This window comes from Amblyraja radiata, chromosome 15 (genome assembly GCF_010909765.2).
Source record: "Amblyraja radiata isolate CabotCenter1 chromosome 15, sAmbRad1.1.pri, whole genome shotgun sequence".
NCBI classification, from domain to species: domain Eukaryota; kingdom Metazoa; phylum Chordata; class Chondrichthyes; order Rajiformes; family Rajidae; genus Amblyraja; species Amblyraja radiata.
Window position 1 is genome coordinate 12296122 of NC_045970.1, and position 18525 is coordinate 12314646.

The following is an 18525-nucleotide window of genomic DNA, read 5'->3' on the forward strand; positions in this document are numbered from 1 at the left end:
CTCCAGCATTTTGTGTCTATCTACTATCTTTACTTGACATCAGATGCAGTGATAATGTTACTGAACACAGGCCTGTTGTAGTGACCAGATTTACTGCTGCTGGATGGTTTATTCTTGGTTCATAGCAAGACAAAGGTGATACTGGTTCACAATTGAAGTTTTCGGATCAAAGCTGCAGAAATATGATCCTGCCAGAGGGTGAAAGACATGGGGAGAATTACGTATGGCAAACATTCCTTGCCATGCCCAGATTATTATATTCTATGTGTAGGAAGGAACTGCAGATGTTGGTTTAAACCAAAGATAGACACAAAAAGCTGGAGTAACTCCGCAGGACAGGCAGGAGAAAATGACTGGGTGATGTTTCGGGTCGAGACCCTTCTTCAGACTAGTTAGGGAAAAGCGAGATGAAAACGATGATGTGGAAAAATAAAGAACAATGAATGAAAGATATGCAAAAAAGTAATGAGGATAAAGGAAATGGGCTATTTTTTCTGTGATCACTCTGACAATCAGGCTTACCAACTCAAAATTGTCCTTGCTACCCCATAGGCAAGAATGCAAAGATAATATAATATTTATAGAATTAAATATCTATATATTTGTTACATATTCCATCAGAGCGAAATAAGGTGACATAAGATGCAAATCATATATATGTTTACATTAGAAAAGATTTATGGAGCCAAAATGTGCAGCTGCAGTCTGCTTTTCTCATCCTCTCTCAAATTAGTAATTCTGAATTTTTGTGGGAAATGGTGGCGGGGCAACCTATGTTTCATCAGAATGCAAAACGGGTCTGTTGCTAATACATTACTGCCTTCTCAAAAACTGACATTTGGGTGCAAAATGATAGTATTCAGATAGTTAATCAGTTTATGTGCCTTGCAGAAATTCATGGGATTTGTTGGGACTGCCAAGTAGCATCAATTCACCTGGTTTCCCTTCACTTGATGATGGAGCATAATAGAGCTTCAGTTCTCTGAACCATAGAGATGTCTTGTGAATGGATAGCTAACATAAATTGCAAATTAAAGTCTTAATAAACACTGAAATTGAATCTTAGTCGCAGTGGCCATTTGGCACTTGGCTGTAGCTTTTCAAACAGTTACAGGCAGGTTGTTTGCGAGAGGTTAGCGTAATGTATCTGAATTATATTCCCTGTAGGATGATGGAGGCATAAGACATTTCATTGAGGGAATCACAAAACTGCAGGCAATTGAAAGTAAGAGCAACTGGATAAGAGAAAATAAAATTAAAGTATGTCGGAAGGAACTGCAGATGCCGGTTTAAACCGAAGATAGACACTAAAAGCTGGAGTAACTCAGCGGGTCAGACAGTATCTCTGGAGAACAGGAATAGGTTACATTTCGAGTCAAGACCCTTCTTCAGCTGAGAGCCAGGGGAAAGGGAAACGAGAGATGTAGACGGCGATAAAGAGAGATATAGAACAAATGAATCAAAGATCTACAAAAAAGTAACAATGTAACGGAAACAGGCCATTGTTAGCTGTGGGCGAGGTGAAACCTGAAACTCACCAGGACGACAGTGAAACTAGTACAACGACTATGATGGGGGAAGGACGGAGGGAGAGGGGATGCAAGGGTTACCTGAAGATAGATAAATCAATATTCAGATGCTGGGTTGTAAGCTGCCCAAGCAAAATATGAGGTGCTGTTCCTATAATTTGCATTTGGCAAAGGTTGTACACTGATTCAGTATTTAGTCAGACAATAAAGAAATGATCAGTGTAACATTCACCAGACATTCAGTCAGCATCAGGAGTCACCTGGATTCCAACTGTGTCCATGTAACACATTTCTGCTGAAGTAAAGACCAGTCGATATGTAAAGTCTTAATTTTGCTCTTTCACCTAGGGAGGATACAGCAGACAACTTGTATGTAGTTTGAAATAGTAATCCCTGATACCCTTTGATCACTTTCCTTTATTAGCAGTTTAATTTCACACAGAGGCTCTATTGGGCGCTGGTAAGACCACATTTGGAATATTGTGAGCTATTTTGGGCACCATATCTGAGGAAGGATGTGCTGAATTTGGAAAGGGTCCAGAGGAGATTTACAAGAATGATTCCAGGAATGAGTAGGTTAACCTATGATGAGCATTTGGCGGCAGTGGGCCTGTACTCGCTGGGGTTTAGAAGAATGAGGGGAGACCTCTGAAATACAGAATAGTGAAAGGCTTGGATAGAGTGGATGTGGGTGGATGTTTTCACTAGTGGGAGAGTCTAGGACAAGAGGTCAGAGTCTCAGAATTAAAGGATGTTCTTTTAGGAAGGAAATGAAGAGACATTTTTTTAGTCAGAGGGTGGTGAATCTGTGGAATTCTTTGCCACAGAAGGCTGTGGAGGCCAAGTCAGTGGATATTTTTAAGGCGGAGATAGATAGAATCTTGATTAGTACAGGTGTCAGGGGTGATGCGGAGAAGGCAGGAGAATGGGGTTAGGAGGGTGAGATAGATCAGCCATGATAGTATGACACGTGAAACTTGCAGTTAAACCAGCTAAATGTTTATTCTTCCATTGACCCAGTATTAATGGAAGTTTGGGTTAGCTACTTACCTTATGAATAAGATCCCATGCCAAATGTGACAAAAGAATCCGATCACACCATGAGGGACACCTTGTATTCATGTATTGCTTTCCCTGATTTGAGTCCTCACTGTACGGATAGCTGGAAAAGAGAAACCAGGATAATTTACTGTTTTCATTGGGAAGAAATAATTATAAAGGAGAAAATGAAAGACTGTGTAGTTAAATATTGTCTATGGTATTTATGTTCCCAAATTAAAAAGGAATGGTATAAGTAAAATATGACAATATCTTTTAATTAATTATTGGAGCATTTAGCAAAGTGCTAAGCATGGTTTGGTGTTTTTTTATTTTTGTGACATGAAAAGTAGTTATACTTCTCCTATTGTTGTTAATTACCCGAGTGTTTTATGCAACTAGCCAAGCCCCCTCAGAAACTCTTCCAATACCTTTTAAAACAGGATTTGCAATCATCCACCTTTGTCATAAAGTCACACAGAGAGACAGCACAGGAAAAGGCCCTATGGCACACTGTTCCTGCACTGAACATTAATCACCCATTTACACAAATTTGACATTAATCTCTTTTTTTTTTAAATTGTTCCCATATTCTTAAAAATCTTCCTGAAATGCTTCCACTTGCTTACACAATCAGGATATTTTACAGTGGCCCATTAGATCATATTTCTTTGGGATATGAAACAAAATCTGCACATCCAGAGGTAACTCATGGGGGTCACAGGGATAACGTGCAAATTCCACACAGACAACACCCAAGGTCAGGTCTCTGATGCAGTGAGACAGCAGCTCTACTGGCTGTGCCACAGTATCCTCAAGATTTGAGATAGTCTGCTGTGGGTTAAGAAAGTTGTTGACATCTGTTGAAGCCCCATGGATCAATCTGTTTGCTGCACAAGGTTTTTTGAACCAACAGTAGAACAGAGAATGTTTTATCTACATTGAAGTAAGACACAGCGTAACACAGCGTAAGTAACAGCGTTTGTGCTGGGGCCTCAATGTTAACAAGCAAGACCTCTGGATAGAAGGAATGGGTGATGTTTCGAGACCAGACCCTTCTTCAGACTTTGGCTGGTTTGAAAAAGAAGTTAGATGAAGCTCAGGGTTCGAAGTTGAATCTGATGCCGCAGCACAGAGCTTCATGGCACACAGACTGGAAATTGTGGCCATTTCATTGCCACATTATGTAACCACGGAAAACAGCCAGGTTTTGTTTTCCATTATTTTGCTTTCAACTTCAAGTTATACAGCACAGAAACAGATCTTTTGGCCGAACTTGTCAATGGTGACTAAGATTCCTCTGCAAACAAGTCCCATTTGCTCCCATTAGGCACATATCCCTCTTTCCAACCAGGGCCGGCCATAAGCCGATTGGACCGATTGCTCCCAATTGGGCCCCGCACCTAAGAGGGCCCCGCGCTAGTAATCAAAAGATCCAAGAGCTCCGCAACTGTTCCCCCGCAGCACTGCGAGAGGGATAACTGAACCAGCGTTGCTTTCGTCCGTCTGTCCGCACGTTCGCTCGCTCTTGGTGCCGGCGCTTCTCCCCTCAGTCTCCGCCAAACAAACACACACACACACACACACACACACACACACACACACACACACACACACACACACACACACACACACACACACACACACACACACACACACACACACACACACACACACAGCATGTCCGGCAGATCGGTGCGGGCCGAGACCAGGGGTAGCTTTGAGGAGCAGGGCGAAGGATGACATCAAACGGGTCATGGCAGCTATCAAAAAAGTGGTAAGGGGAAAAATAAATAAATCCGAAGGATTTCCTGAAAACCTGAAGGATTTTTTCCGAAGGGAAAAAAACCCGATGGTTACCAAAAGAAAGGAGGGGGGGAGGGAGGCCCACACCTTCTCCTCGTGTCCAGAAATGCCGCCCGACCCGCTGCATTTTGTGTCTATCCTTTAATCTCTCAGCTTTGCTTTGGAGTAATGTACTCTCGGCTCGGGTAGATCTACCCCGGGTGGAGGGGGGGGGGAGAGGGGTGGAGGGGGAAGGAGGGGGAAGAAAGGGGTTGACAGGGAGGGGGGGGGGTGGAGAAGGGGGAGGTGGGTCGTTCCCTCACGGTCCCGGGGTGGCTCTCCCACCCCTCCAGTCGCCGTGCTTCACACATTCAGCCCCGGCTCCACCCCTCTCTTTCCTCGGGGAGACGCAGTGAACAATACAGGGATCGCCGGGCCGGGGATTGGAGCAACGTTTACAAACCTCGGCCTCAGCTCACACCCTTCCGCCCGGACCCCGGCATCCGCTCTTGCCTCCGGCCCTCTCCCTCCCTTCTCTCTTTCCCTTGCCTCCCTCCCTTCCCTTCTTCCCTCCCTCCCTTCTCTCCTTCCCTCCCTCCTTCCTTTCTCTCTTTTTCCTTCTCTCCTTCCGTCCCTCCTTTCTTTCTCTCCTTCCTCTCTCTCTTTTCCCTTCTCCCTTTCCTTCCCTCCCTTCTTTCTCTTTTCTCTACTTCCCTCACTCCCTTCTCTCCTTCCTCCCTTCTCTCCCTCCCTCCCTTCCCTCTCTAATAGCTACTTCCCCACAGCCATCAGGCTATTAAACCTGGCTCGGACAAAACTCTGATTATTAATAACCACTTTCTGCTATTTGCACTTTATCAGTTTATTTATTCATGTGTGTATATATTTATATCATGGTATATGGACATATTTATCTGTTTTGTAGTAAATGCCTACTATTTTCTGTGTGCTTAAGCAAAGCAAGAATTTCATTGTCCTATACAGGGACACATGACAATAAACTCACTTGAACTTGAACTTGAACTTCTCTCCCTCTCTCCTACACACACACACACACACACACATAACGCACAGCCAACTAACACACACATCATGCACAGACAACTAACACACACACAACCAAGACACACACACAGACAACTAAGTTTAGATAGGGTAGAAGCCCAAAGGGTAGGATGGGGCTGAAGCCCAAAATTTAATGCCTGGACTGTATTTTCTCCAACAGTTATTGGTTTTCCAGGATCTGGTAAAAAAAAAATTTCATGTCACAGTCACTAAAACAAGTGGTATTGTAATTATGTACTTTTCAGAGGTGATCCACACATTTTGTTTGTTACTTGTAGGCTTACATGTATGCAATTTTATATTAAAATGTAGCTTAGATCTGTTTGGTCCATTATCTTGCAGGCACATTTTAAGCGCACATTTTGATTACTTTCCTTTCTACCATAGAGATATGAAGTCTATAATAGACTTTATTTGTATTTCTATGATTCTACAGACCTTGGCTGGGAACTTGGGGCTCACCAAAATTGTTCCCAATTGGGCCCCGCACCTCCTAAGGCCGGCCCTGTTTCCAACCCATGTACCTGTCCAAATGTATTTTATATGGTGTTGTTGCATCCGCCTCAACCACTTTCTCTGATAGCTCGTTCCATATACACACCACTCTCGGTGTAAAAAAGTTGTACTCAGGTTGCTTTTAAATCTTTCCCTTCCTAACTGGAGCCTCGGGCATCTAGTTTTTGGTTTCTCTTCCACGGGAAGTGCATTCACACAACAAATGCCTCTCATGATTTTATATATCGATGTCAGGTCACACTTCTGTCTCCTACGCTCCAGAGAATAAAGTCCTCCAAAAAACCATAAAGCACCAGAGTAACTCAGTGGGTCGGACAACATCTGGAGGACATGGAAAGATTACGTTTTAGGACAGGATGCTTCTTCGGACAGATTGACTGATGGCAGTAGGAGGGAACAAGCTGGGTCAGATGTGACAGGGGTGGGAACAGGGCAGGGAAAGTGAGAGGTGTGGATACAGGTGAGGGTGGTTGGTGGTGGGGGTAGATGTTGATTTGGGTGGACCAAAATGAGAGATGAAAAAGAAACAAAACTGCGTAAGATAAAGAGAGAAGAGAAATTAAGTGTAAGCACAGAGGTAGGGATATATGTGGAAGGACAGAGGGAGAAGGGGAAAGGGAGGTGGAATAATGTGAAAAACACCCAGATGTGGCACAGGGAATAAAAGGGGGAGGAGGCTAACCTAAAATTGGATCATTCAATGTTCATACTGTTGGGTTGTAAGCTACCCAAGCGGATACGAGGTGCTGTTGCTCTGTTTTGCCACAAAGAATAACCAACGTTGCTCCTTTTATTTAAAAAGGGGAATTCGAATAATCCAGCAAATTATTGGCTGGAGAGCATTACACCAGTAGTTGAGGTTATCGGATCAGTTTCTTAGGTATAAAATCTACTCAGATCTGCAAAAGCTTGGATTTATTCGGGTTAGTGCATATCTTTGTGCAGGAGAGGTCATATTTTACAAATTACTGAGATTTTCGAGGAGGTGACAAAAATGATTGCTGAGGGTAAGGCCGTGAATGTTGCATACCTGGACTTTAGTAAAAGTTGGACAAAGTCCCTTGTTCAGAATATTTCAGCATATGGGTTTCATGGTCATTTGGTAGATTGGATACACAATTCTAAATTCAGTGGGAAATATTGGGGGGGGGGCGGTGGAAATTGCAGAGCGTAATCCATCTGGACAAGAGTCTGGTGCGGACACTGGGAGTTTGGGAGTTAATCAGTAATGTAATTGGTAGACGCTTGGGATCTTGGGGGACAAGTGCATAGCTCTATGAAAGTGACAACATGCAGATAGGGTGATAAAGAAGGCATTCATCAGTCGGGATACTGAGAATAAAAGATGGAAAGTTAGAACCATATTTGGAGTATTTGTAGTTCTGGTCTCCACAATACAGAAAGAATGTGAAGGATTTTGAGAGGGAGATTTACCAGCATATTGCCTTGTTTGTAGAGCATTAGTATTGTAATTTGCTGTAATATCCCCTTGTACGGCTTGGTGTTAAATCTTGTTTTGCTATTTTAAAGATGCTACATTGTTGTTGTGGTTCTTTATGGAAGGCCCTCTGGAAGGCGACTCTGGACTGTCAAAGCTGCCACAGCCAGACATAAAAACAGCTTTTTTCCACAAGTAGTAGCTCTACTCAATAACCAAAAATCTGTAGCCTCCTTTTGCTCTGGTATTTTATTTAATTCACATGTTTAGTCAATAATGTTTTATTATTAATGTTTAATGTTTTATGTATCATTCTTAACTGTGACTGTATGTCATGTTGTCACGTGTGGGCGGAGCACCAAGGCAAATTCATTGTATGTGAATACTTGGCCAATAAACTTATTCAATTCAATTCAATTAAGGTGAAAAGCGCATCTATGTCATGAGAAGTGTACCTTGAGCTGAATACAACTTTCAGAACAAATTGGAGGAGAAGGGACAGATATTGTGGACCTAGGTTAGTTTGGGGTTGCAAATAGTAGGTATGTTGCAAAGCCTACCTGAAGCGTCGCTGAAAATCTGTCGCTGCGGGTGTGCGCGATTTTGGCGCCGTTTAGAGGGGGGGGGGTTTAAAACGCGATTTTCTCTAGGCTGTTCAAATCGAAGATGTTCAGCCTAGTTAATTATTAACGAAAAATCGCTGAAAGACCCCGTCGCAAAAGCTATTATTAGTTTTAAAGGCCTCGTATAATAGTTATAGTAGTTTAAAAATCAATCTCTAAACCCGCGACCATCAGCAACCGCAGGGTCTCATAAAGCAAATAATTGAAGGTAGGCTGTATATTTTTACATTAAAAAGGGCTTCTAAAGATCCCTTTATACAAAGTTTAATATTGCGAGTAGCTCATTTTAGGCCCATTATATCCCGCAGTATTTTTCTCGGCATTTGGGGCACAAATCTACCGCAATGTGAACGTTCTAAACCAGCGCGTTCCACAGGAACCCACTGGAAAGCTGATTTAAAATGGGCATTTATTTACAGCAATTGAACACTGAATTCCTTCCATTTGGCCTATAAATTAATGTAAATGAGATTTAAAAATCATGTTTTATGGTGAATTATTTGTGAATATTATTTGGACATTTAGGCTATTTAAAAATGTTAATCATTTATTAAGAAATGGATAGATGTTTAGATCTAGTAATTGAAGTCTGAAATTAGCTACAATTAGGTAACTAACTAATTATATGCTTTAATTTCAGGTCATCCAAGTAAGATTATTTTATATTTGTTTCAGAATGCTTCAATCTATGATAACTGAAAATTTCATTCAGTTCTCTTAATTTTTAAGAAAGTTATGGGCTTTTGACTGTTCACGATCACAGCTTTTTTGTTATGTCCATAGAAAATCAATAGGGAACAAGATGCTCATTTCCCAGTATGAAAATGGCCATAACTTTTTAAATACTTGAGATATGAAAGTGAATTAGGTGTCAAATTAAACTTATTTTTATGCTTTATCTGATGGGATAAATTACAGACTTGATTTTTTAAATCTCAAAATTTTGTAACATTGCTACAAATAGAAAGCAAAGTCCAAAGTCAAAAAAACATTAGCAAATTTGCAGATGACACAAAGCTGGGTGGCAGTGTGAACTGTGAGGCGGATACTATGAGGATGCAGGGTGACTTGGACAGGTTGGGTGAGTGGGCAGGTGCATGGCAGATGCAGTTTAATGTGGATAAATGTGAGGTTATCCACTTTGGTGGCAAAAACAGGAAGGCAGATTACTATCTGAATGGTGTCAAGTTGGGAAAAGGGGAAGTACAAAGAGATCTGGGGGTCCTTGTTCATCAGTCACTGAAAGAAAGCAAGTTCAACTTGTGCTTCTTTTTCAGAGCATGCACACTAACCTGATTCCTTTAGAATTCTATGCAAATTGATCATTTGTGATCAGTCCTACTGCAACCAGAGAGCAATCTTTCTCATCGGGGACCCTCAGACTATCTTGTATCAGACTTTACTGATTTTACCTTGCACTAAATGTTATTCCCTTATCATGTATCTGTACACTGTGAATGGCTCGATTGTAATCATGTATGGTCTTTCTGCTGGCTGGTTAGCACGCAACAAATCTTTTCACTGTACCTCGGTACACGTGACAATAAATAATCTGAGCAATAGACAATAGGTGCAGGAGTAGGCCATTTGGTCCTTCGAGTCAGCACCGCCATTCAATGTGATTATGGCTGATCATCCCCAATCAGTATGATCAGGAATCCCCAATTCCTGCCTTCTCCTCATATCCCCTGACTCCGCTATTTTTAAGAGCAGACTAAACTAAACAGTTGGAAGGCAGCTACTAACATATTTACATGGACAAGGTTTTCAATATTGCAGTGGGATAAAAGTAGAGGCTTTATAACCCACCTTCCATCCATTAAACTAATAGGAAGAGATACAGATCTGTGCTGGGACCTCAGCTTTTTATCATTGATATTAATGGTCAGGACTAAGTGAATTGCTGCCAAAGTTGATGAAAGTACAAAGATAGCAAAGAAACCATATTGTGAGGAAGCACCTGCAAAGAGATATTGATTGGTTAAGTTAGTGGGAAAAGATTTAAGGGCCTGTCCCACTTTCCCGAGTCCTTTGCCGAGTTGAAAGGACCTTAAAAAAAAATCAAGACTTTTGTGATTTACGAACTCCTCCTCCCGACTATCTTTTTACTCGTGGACTTTTTTGGCATGCTGGAAAAAACGTCCCGACTTACCTGATGCCCCGAGTACCTATGGCTGGCATAACGAGCCGTTACGATATATCTACGGCCTCCTGCGGACTCGCTACAGACTCCTACGGACTCCTACAGACTCGCTACGGACATTCTCCGAGTTTGAATCAAGGGGAAAACTCGGGAGAATTCGTGAGTAACTCGGGAAAGTGGGACATTTAGCAGATGGATATATAATGTTGGAAATCTGAGGTTACCCATTTTGGTGGAGAAAAAGGAAAGCTGAATAATGTTTAAATGGAGAGAGTGAGTACAGTTCCTCCAGCACTTTGATTTGTGGTTTATGATTTTTAGTAAAAGCTGATCATTCTTGAATCAATTGAACTGTTACTTTTTCAGAGCAGTGAGGTTGTAAATCATACTGCAGTTGAGTACAAGGTGTGGAACTATTCAATGTTATTGGGGGAATATTAAGCTTGAAATGTGATTCTGGCATTAACAAAATTCCTGCTGGAAGGTCAACAATTGACTTTCCTGTCAGGCATTAATATGCCCCAAAATGGATGCAATATTGCTTTACACTAGGTTAAGCTTATTTTAAACTCCACAGCACATATTTCCTTAACACTGTACAAAGAAATTCTTATGAATACGATTCTATTGCTACAAACAGGTGCCAATCCCTGCCATATTGGTAACAATGGCTATGGGTTCAGAGAGATTCTACTCATCCTCCTGCAACCAAACTTTCAGTTACTGTGCACAATCAAAGAGTGTAGGGAATTGGATGAAAGACTTCGGCCCACCTAACCCACGCCGACTAGCGATCCCCATACACTAGCACCATCCTACACACTAGGGACAGTTTACAATTGTTACCGAAGCCAATTAACCTACACACCTGTACGTCTTTGGAATGTGGGAGGAAACCAGAGCACCCGGAGAAAACCCATGCACATCATGGGCAGAACGTACAAACTCCGTAGACAGCACCTGTAGTCAGAATTGAACCCGGGTCTCTGGCGCTGTAAGGCAGCCACTCTACCGCTGTACCACCGTGCCATCCAATCATAATCATGATGGATTGGGAGGAACATAAGAACTTCAGAAAGTCGAGCATGTGCAGGCAGTGGACATATTATATTCAGCTTGCACCATTCAATTCTGTTGATTTGGAAATTGGGTGCAACACCTGACCACTACTCTACACACCCATTTTGTGCAAGGAACCAAGAATGAATTTCTGTAGGATCTGCAGGTTTGACAGTGAAAATCTACTTCCCGGTTTCATTTCAAATCTCCCACGATGAACTGTAGTGGTTTCACCAGAGAGAATCCCTGCCTGCACCATAACATTAGCGTTGCAGTGAATCAGGGACAGCTAATGACAATGTTAAAATCAATGTGCGAATACATTCAAAGATAATACCTCCTTGTGAATTGGGACATTGACTTTAAACTATTAAACATTAAAGAAAAATAAGAAATGCTTTGTAAAAGCCAACAAGATTATTTAAAACTATACGCCTGCTTCTTAATTTTGTTGTAAAACTACCAAAGTAGATGAAACTTGCTTCAAAATTGACATTGCACCTGAATAAATAATGCTTAGTTGCAAGTACAAAGGGCCTTTGAATTGAAAGCTGGAATAATGTATTTTTAAAATGGTAATTCATTGCTTTCATGTTAATAAGATCTCTTTTTTTTTTAAGGGGATTCTTTTCTGTGGTTATATTAATAGCCTTGTATTATGATATAAACATGTCCAACGGCAGCTTTCTTACAGAATAAACTAAGAGATGTGTAACTCATTTGAAAAAAATAATCAGTATGGTAAACACAGCACTGCAAACATTACAGTTAAAATACAATGTGTTAAACAGCTGCTTCTTGCAAATGTTACAATAACACCATGGTGACCAAGCTAACAATAGGGTCAAAGGTTTTAGAAGAAAATGGGGTCAATCAGGCTGCAGGAGTAAAGGACAAGTAGTGCAAATATTACTTGAATCACTACACTGCATATCAGATCAAAATTACAAGGTAGGTTTACTACAGTATATTCTGGATCCCTTCTGTCGACATAAGCTGAAAACATGCCTTTCATAAAAGCCAGCAAGAGCTAAATTTTATGCACCAATGCTGTTACTGTGACATGAATTTTTACGTAATGAGAGAAATGTGAAATAGAGACTGACTTATAATTAACAACATTCAATGATCTCATTGACCAGTAACCACGTCACTTAAAATTTGCTAACAAGGCAACAAAATAAAAGGCGAGACTCCAAATGAGAAGTCCTGGACAAGATTTCATTAACCCCAATGTAAAACTACCCTGGGATGTCCTGCTCTATGTGCACATCTTGTATATCCCTGCAGGTTACATGGCAACCTAATACAATGAAAAACATGTGCAGGTCACTCTAGCATGCTGATTAATTTCTCAAGATTAGTATTCCTGAATGCTTATCAGAATGCAAACTTCACCAAAGGGCGTGTACAATGGCAAAAAAAATCACTTTTAAACAATGTCACTTTACAACCTTCCAGAGTCAATACCGTAATTAATGAATTGCTTGATAATGCAACAATTACTTGCATGTTTGCCCTTCCTGACGAAGTCTTCATTCACAACCTCATCTGTCTTATTCATTACTGATATTCACAAATTGTAAAAGATACCCCCTCTGCTTTATTGCTTATAGTTGGAGTTGTCAAGGATGTGTTTAGTTTTGACTAACACTTACTTTCAGACGAAAGTGATCAGTTCAGGGAATGCAATTTTAAATAAAGCTCTCAGTGAATTCTCAAGCCAAGTTAGGCGCATCCTCATGCACCTTTTCGGCATGAAGCACAGACATGATTAATGCTGACAAAGAACTGCTGTGAGACTCTCTGCCTGGTCACCAGACTGAAATTGCATTATGGGTTACATTAGAAAGTGGGCATGACATCACTTCTCTTGTGTCAACTGCTCAAAGCAATTACATTGGCGAATAAGGCAATGACAGAAAATGTTAAAAAATTATGTAGGAAGGAACTGCAGATGCTGGTTTAAACCAAAGATAGACACAAAAAGCTGTAGAAACTCAGCGGGTCAGACAGAATATCTGAAGAAAAATAATTCTTCTGAAGAAGGGTCTCAACCCGAAACGTCACCTATTCCTTTTCACCAGAGATACTGTCTGACCTGCTGAGTTACTCCAGCTTTTTGTGTCTATGTTAAAGTATGTTGTGTCTATCTTCATGGAAAAGAACACAGGATACCTGCTTAAGATAATGGTGAATTACAGCCACAAAGTGAATGACAGGAAATCAAAAGAAAAAAATCATTGGTTAAAGAAACTTTGGGGGAAATTAATGGAACTGAAAGGCAATAAATCACTGGGGCCAATAGATCTACATCCTAAGATTGAAGATGATGTTTATGGAAAATAAGATTTTATCTACACAACTCCATACAGTTTAGAGAGATTGCACAGAATGGTTTAGGTTTAGATCTATAATAGTCACATGTACACGAGTACAGTGAAAAGCTTGTTTTTCATGTTGTTATTATTGCACTATTATTGATTGGTTGTTTTTTATGTGTACGTATGCAAGTATGTATATACACCCACGGAACTTTTTATTTCTCATATATTATATTGTTTACTGTGTACTATGTTTACATATTCTGCTGTGCTGTAGCAAGTAAGAATTTCATTGTTCTTTCTGGGACATATGACAACAAAAACATTCTTGTCTCTTAACTCTTGTCTATTCAATCAGATCAGATAAAATTCTAGATAAATACAATCAAGTCAAAGTCAAGTACCATAGATAGTGCAAAGGGGAAGATACAGAGTGCAGAATATAGTTATCGGCATTGTAGTACACCAGTTCCATGGGGTAGAGTTCCAGTTCTATGGGGTAGAGCTGAATTGAACAGTATGCTACTGCTCGTAACCGCTGCCGTGCGTATGGAAAATTATGTCGATTTTGTAACAAACAGAATAATTTCTTCAGATGCTGTCATTCATGTAGCAACAGATTTCAAACAAGGCAATCTGTTAACTCACTTGGCCATGAGAACTTGCTCTCGGAATGCTCTCAACCAGTTTCCACAGATTTGCAGGCTGCTAGCGAAGGTTATGACTTCAATGTGCATTCCTTGTCTGATTTAATGCACAAACAACTGGACCCCGAGGTCACTTTGCTCGTTAATGGCAAGAATTTTTATCTGAAAGTTGACACAGGGGCCAGGTGTAACTTGATCTGTCTAGCTGTGTTGAAAAAGTTACGAAAAAAGAGACTGTCACTCCTACGGCTACCTCCCTTCTCCCATTTGCAGGAGGTCCAGTGCACCCTATCGGTCAAGTAGAGCTACGCTGCTGTCTTAACTCACGTGTCCACAACCTGAGTTTCTATGTCATTCGTGAGGATGTGCCGTCTCTGCTGGGTGCCAACGCATGTCACGACCTGGGACTTGTCTCTTTCAGCCCTTCTGTTTGTCATCTGACTACAGCCTGTGACTTTAGCCAACAAATCATGACACAATACAAAACTTTGTTTGACGACAAGCTGGGAAGGTTGCCTGTTAAGTATACAATTACTATTAACGCTGAGTTAATTTCAGATGTCCGTCCAGCTCACAAGATTCCTCATGCTATGCGGGACCGTGTTCAAAGTGAACTCAATAGAATGGTGTTTCTAGGTGTGATTGCTCCGGTCGCTGACCCCTTGGATTGGGTTTCCACTATGGTTGTGGCAACGAAGAAGAATAAGGATGAAATACGGATTTGTATCAATCCTAAGGACTTAAACACAGCCATTAAACGACCTCACTATCCCATGCGCATTGTGGACGAGAAAGCAGCGCAGATGGCTGAAGCAACTGTCTTCACAGTACTAGATGCCAAGATTTCATTCTGGCAGATTTCGCTGGAACACAACTCCTCCAAGTTAACCACCTTCAACACACCGTTCGGGCATTACAGATTTCTTCGCATGCCTTTTGGCATAAGCTCTGCTGGTGAAGTATTTCAACAAGCTATGGAGCAGTTGTTTGCAGGTTACCCATGCTCCATTGTAGTGGATGACATCCTCGTTGTGGGACGAACTGTCAAAGAACACGATGCTAATCTGACAAAGGTCCTGGAATGAGCTCCCAGCACCCACAGACGTGCTCGGTCTGCAGAGATTCCTTGGCACAGTTAACCATTTGAGCAAATTTATTCCTGACTTCAGTGAAATATCAGCCCCGTTGCACCAGCTAACACACAAAGACACTGCTTGGACCTGGCACGGGCAACAGCAGAGGGCATTCGATACTATTAAGCAGCAGATGTCTTGTGCTCTTACTCTCGCTTATTTTGATCCTAAACGACCGGTCACACTGACTTGACGTTTCACAACACGGATTGGGCACAGCATGTCTTCAAAATGATGGTAGCGGCAATGAGCCTGTCGCCTATGCCTTGTGCACTAGGACTGACACACAACGACGATACGCCCAAATTGAGAAAGAGCAGCTGGCGGTTGTTTTTGCCTGCAAGAAATTTAACAACTTTATCTTCAGACATACGGTCACGTTTGAAATTGACCACCAACCTCTGATCAGCATCTTTAACAAACCGATCCACGACTCTCCAGGGCGCTTACAGCGGATGCTGCTGCATCTTCAAAAATATGACATTGTTCTGACCTACAAACGTGGTAAGAATATGCACCTGGCTGACACTCTCTCGCATGCGCCCTGGAAGACCTGAGAGGGTCCGTCCTCGCCAGATGATGACTTTATCGTAATGACTGTGTCTTTTATTCCCTCATCCTGTGTGGAGGACTTGCTTGCCCACACAGCTGTTGACAGTACCTTACGGTCACTCGCCTCCGTCATTAAGCGCGGCTGGCCAGACAAACGCTACAACGTTCCGCTGCAAGTTCGGCCTTCCTTTGCCAGTCTGAGCTAGTGCTGCAGGATGGTATTATTGTAAAAGGACATAAGGATGTGGTTCCTGCTTCACTGCACAACAAGTATTTTAATGCAGGGCACCCAGGAGCTGAAGCCACCGTTCTACAGGCAAGAAACATGGTTTACTGGCCTGGCATGGCTGAATACATCACCGAGAATGTGGCGTCCTGTGCAGTGTGTAACAGCTTGGCACCTCATCAACAAAAGCAACCACTTCTTTCGCATCCGGCTCCTGCCCTCCCGTGGTCTACAGTGGCAACCGACACATAATAATAATTAATAATAATAATAATAATATATCTTTTATTGTCATTGCACGTCAGTGCAACGAGATTTAGTGTGCAGCTCCACTGATGTACAAGAAAGGTAAATAAATACAATACATCAATAAGCAAGCTGAATTGATTGACGTGACCATCTGAGGGAGACTGTCCAAAGGGAGTGGGTGGGGGGGCACTCATTAGGGCCGGTTCAGAGCCGCTATAGCTCTTGGGATAAAACTGTTCCTGAGTCTAGAGGTTCGGGCGTAGAAGGCCTTGTAACGTCTGCCGGAGGGAAGTAGTTGAAACAGACCGTGGCAGGGGTGTGATGAGTTCTTATGGATGCTGAGGGCCTTCCTGAGGCACCGCGTGTGGTAGATGCCCTCCAAGGCTGGTAGCTCTGTCCCGATGATCCGCTGCGCTCTGTTGACGACGCGCTGAAGAGCTCTCATTTGAATTGCATGGCAAGCAGTACCTGGTACTTGTCGATTCGTATTCTGGATGGTTTGACATTGATTTTCTTAGCAGCCCCACTTCTCACAGGGTAGTTTCAAAGCTTGCTCGCCATTTTGCAGACCACGGAGCTCCGTGCATTCTGTTATCTGATAAAGGCAGTCAATTTACCAGCAGCACTTCAGGAGTTAGCTGCACGCTGGGGTTTTCGCCACATCACCAGCAGCCCTGAATATCCACAGTCGAATGGGCTAGTTGAGCGGGCTATCAAGAGTATCAAACAGCTCATGGAACATTCGTACAGAGCTAATTCCAACGTGTTGCTGGATCTACTCAACTTACGCAACATCTCCTGCGACCCCATTTTGGGTTCACCTGCTCAACGTTTATTGTCGAGGCAGACCCGAGCCACGGTGCCTGTGGCAGTTCAGGCATTGATCCCACAGGTGGTTCCACCATCGGAAATCCAGTCCAGGTTACAACAAAAGCGTGACATTCAAAAACAATGGTATGACAAAACAAGTAGGCCACTGACACCATTACCCTAGGGGCAGGTGGTTCGTTTGCAAACTGACAAAGGCCATGACCGTATCGGTGTTATTTCTGGAACTGCTTCTGATCCACGCTCATAACTGGTCAGTGATGATGGCGGCACCTACAGGCGTAACAGACAACATATCCTGCCTGTGAATGAGCCAGCTCCACCTCCGTATTATCCAGACCGTACAAGTGTACTTCCGTCCGTGTTCAGCGGCATCGAACTGCATACGCCAGCACAACAACCCACTTCTGGAATGGCTGTTTTGCCCGTGGGGACGCACCCTCCGCCTGTGCCACAGTCCCCTGTTTCATCACCGGCAATGCTGGTTCAATCTCCATCACCAGTGAAGACACCGGCTCCATTCCGTTAGGGAAAAACGTAGATGGTCTTTATCGCACACGTGCTGGTCATGTTTGCAAGCCCACCGTGAAGTACCCGGGCTATGTTTGACTTTCCTCCAGCTTATTATCAACTGCTATGCATGCCTTAGTTAGTCAATGGTTTTGTACTGACATTTAATTCTTTAAGAGGGAGGATTTAGATCAGTGTCACTCATGTTATGAGTCATACTTTGTAGTTACGCCCACTAGTTTAACAGAAAGCTTCTCTGCCCTTTCTCCCTCACTTTTGAGTTATCTGCTAAGATGAAGTCACCTATGCTGTAATGCTAATAAAGTATTTGGATCTTAAACACTGTGCGTGACTTAAGTTATTCCAACAGCAGAAGTACAACAATATACTCTGATGTTGTTTTTCTGACATCCTCTGCACTGCAGACTACTGCATTCCCAATCAACCACTGATGGAGCCTTTAACTCTGAAATTGCTTTCCTAAATCTCTTTGACTTGCCCGACTCATCCCACCCTCAAAATTCTCTTCAAAATATGTTGTTTTAATCTTGTCGACTTGCACAGCCCCTTAAATTTTCTATGATGTATAAAGTACTGCACAAATGGATGGTATTTTGTGATCTAGTCAATGGTTCTGTCTCCTTGATTATTGCTTTTTTCCGTAATATAATTAATGGGGCTTTGTACATCGTTTGGTTGAAATAGATAAAGTTACATTCCTGTGCCTTGTGTTTTCATTCAAAGAATGCGATACAAGCTGTAAATTCATATTGCTTACGCTCAAGAAGTCATCCATCAGGTCAGTTGTGACAGGATTGAACACTGCACACATTTGTGCAGAATTTGGCTTTCCCATGTTA

General features: G+C 42.2%; 1 protein-coding gene across 2 annotated transcripts in view; it reads right to left on the reverse strand.

The window, feature by feature from the left end:
- The window catches only part of inpp5a (inositol polyphosphate-5-phosphatase A), a 572966-nt gene that overhangs the window by 19912 nt on the left and 534529 nt on the right, over window positions 1-18525 (reverse strand). For both annotated transcript variants that reach the window (XM_033033641.1, XM_033033642.1), the window contains exon 13: window positions 2580-2691. In XM_033033641.1, coding sequence (XP_032889532.1) covers window positions 2580-2691 — 112 coding nt within the window. The remainder of the gene's footprint in view (window positions 1-2579; window positions 2692-18525) is intronic.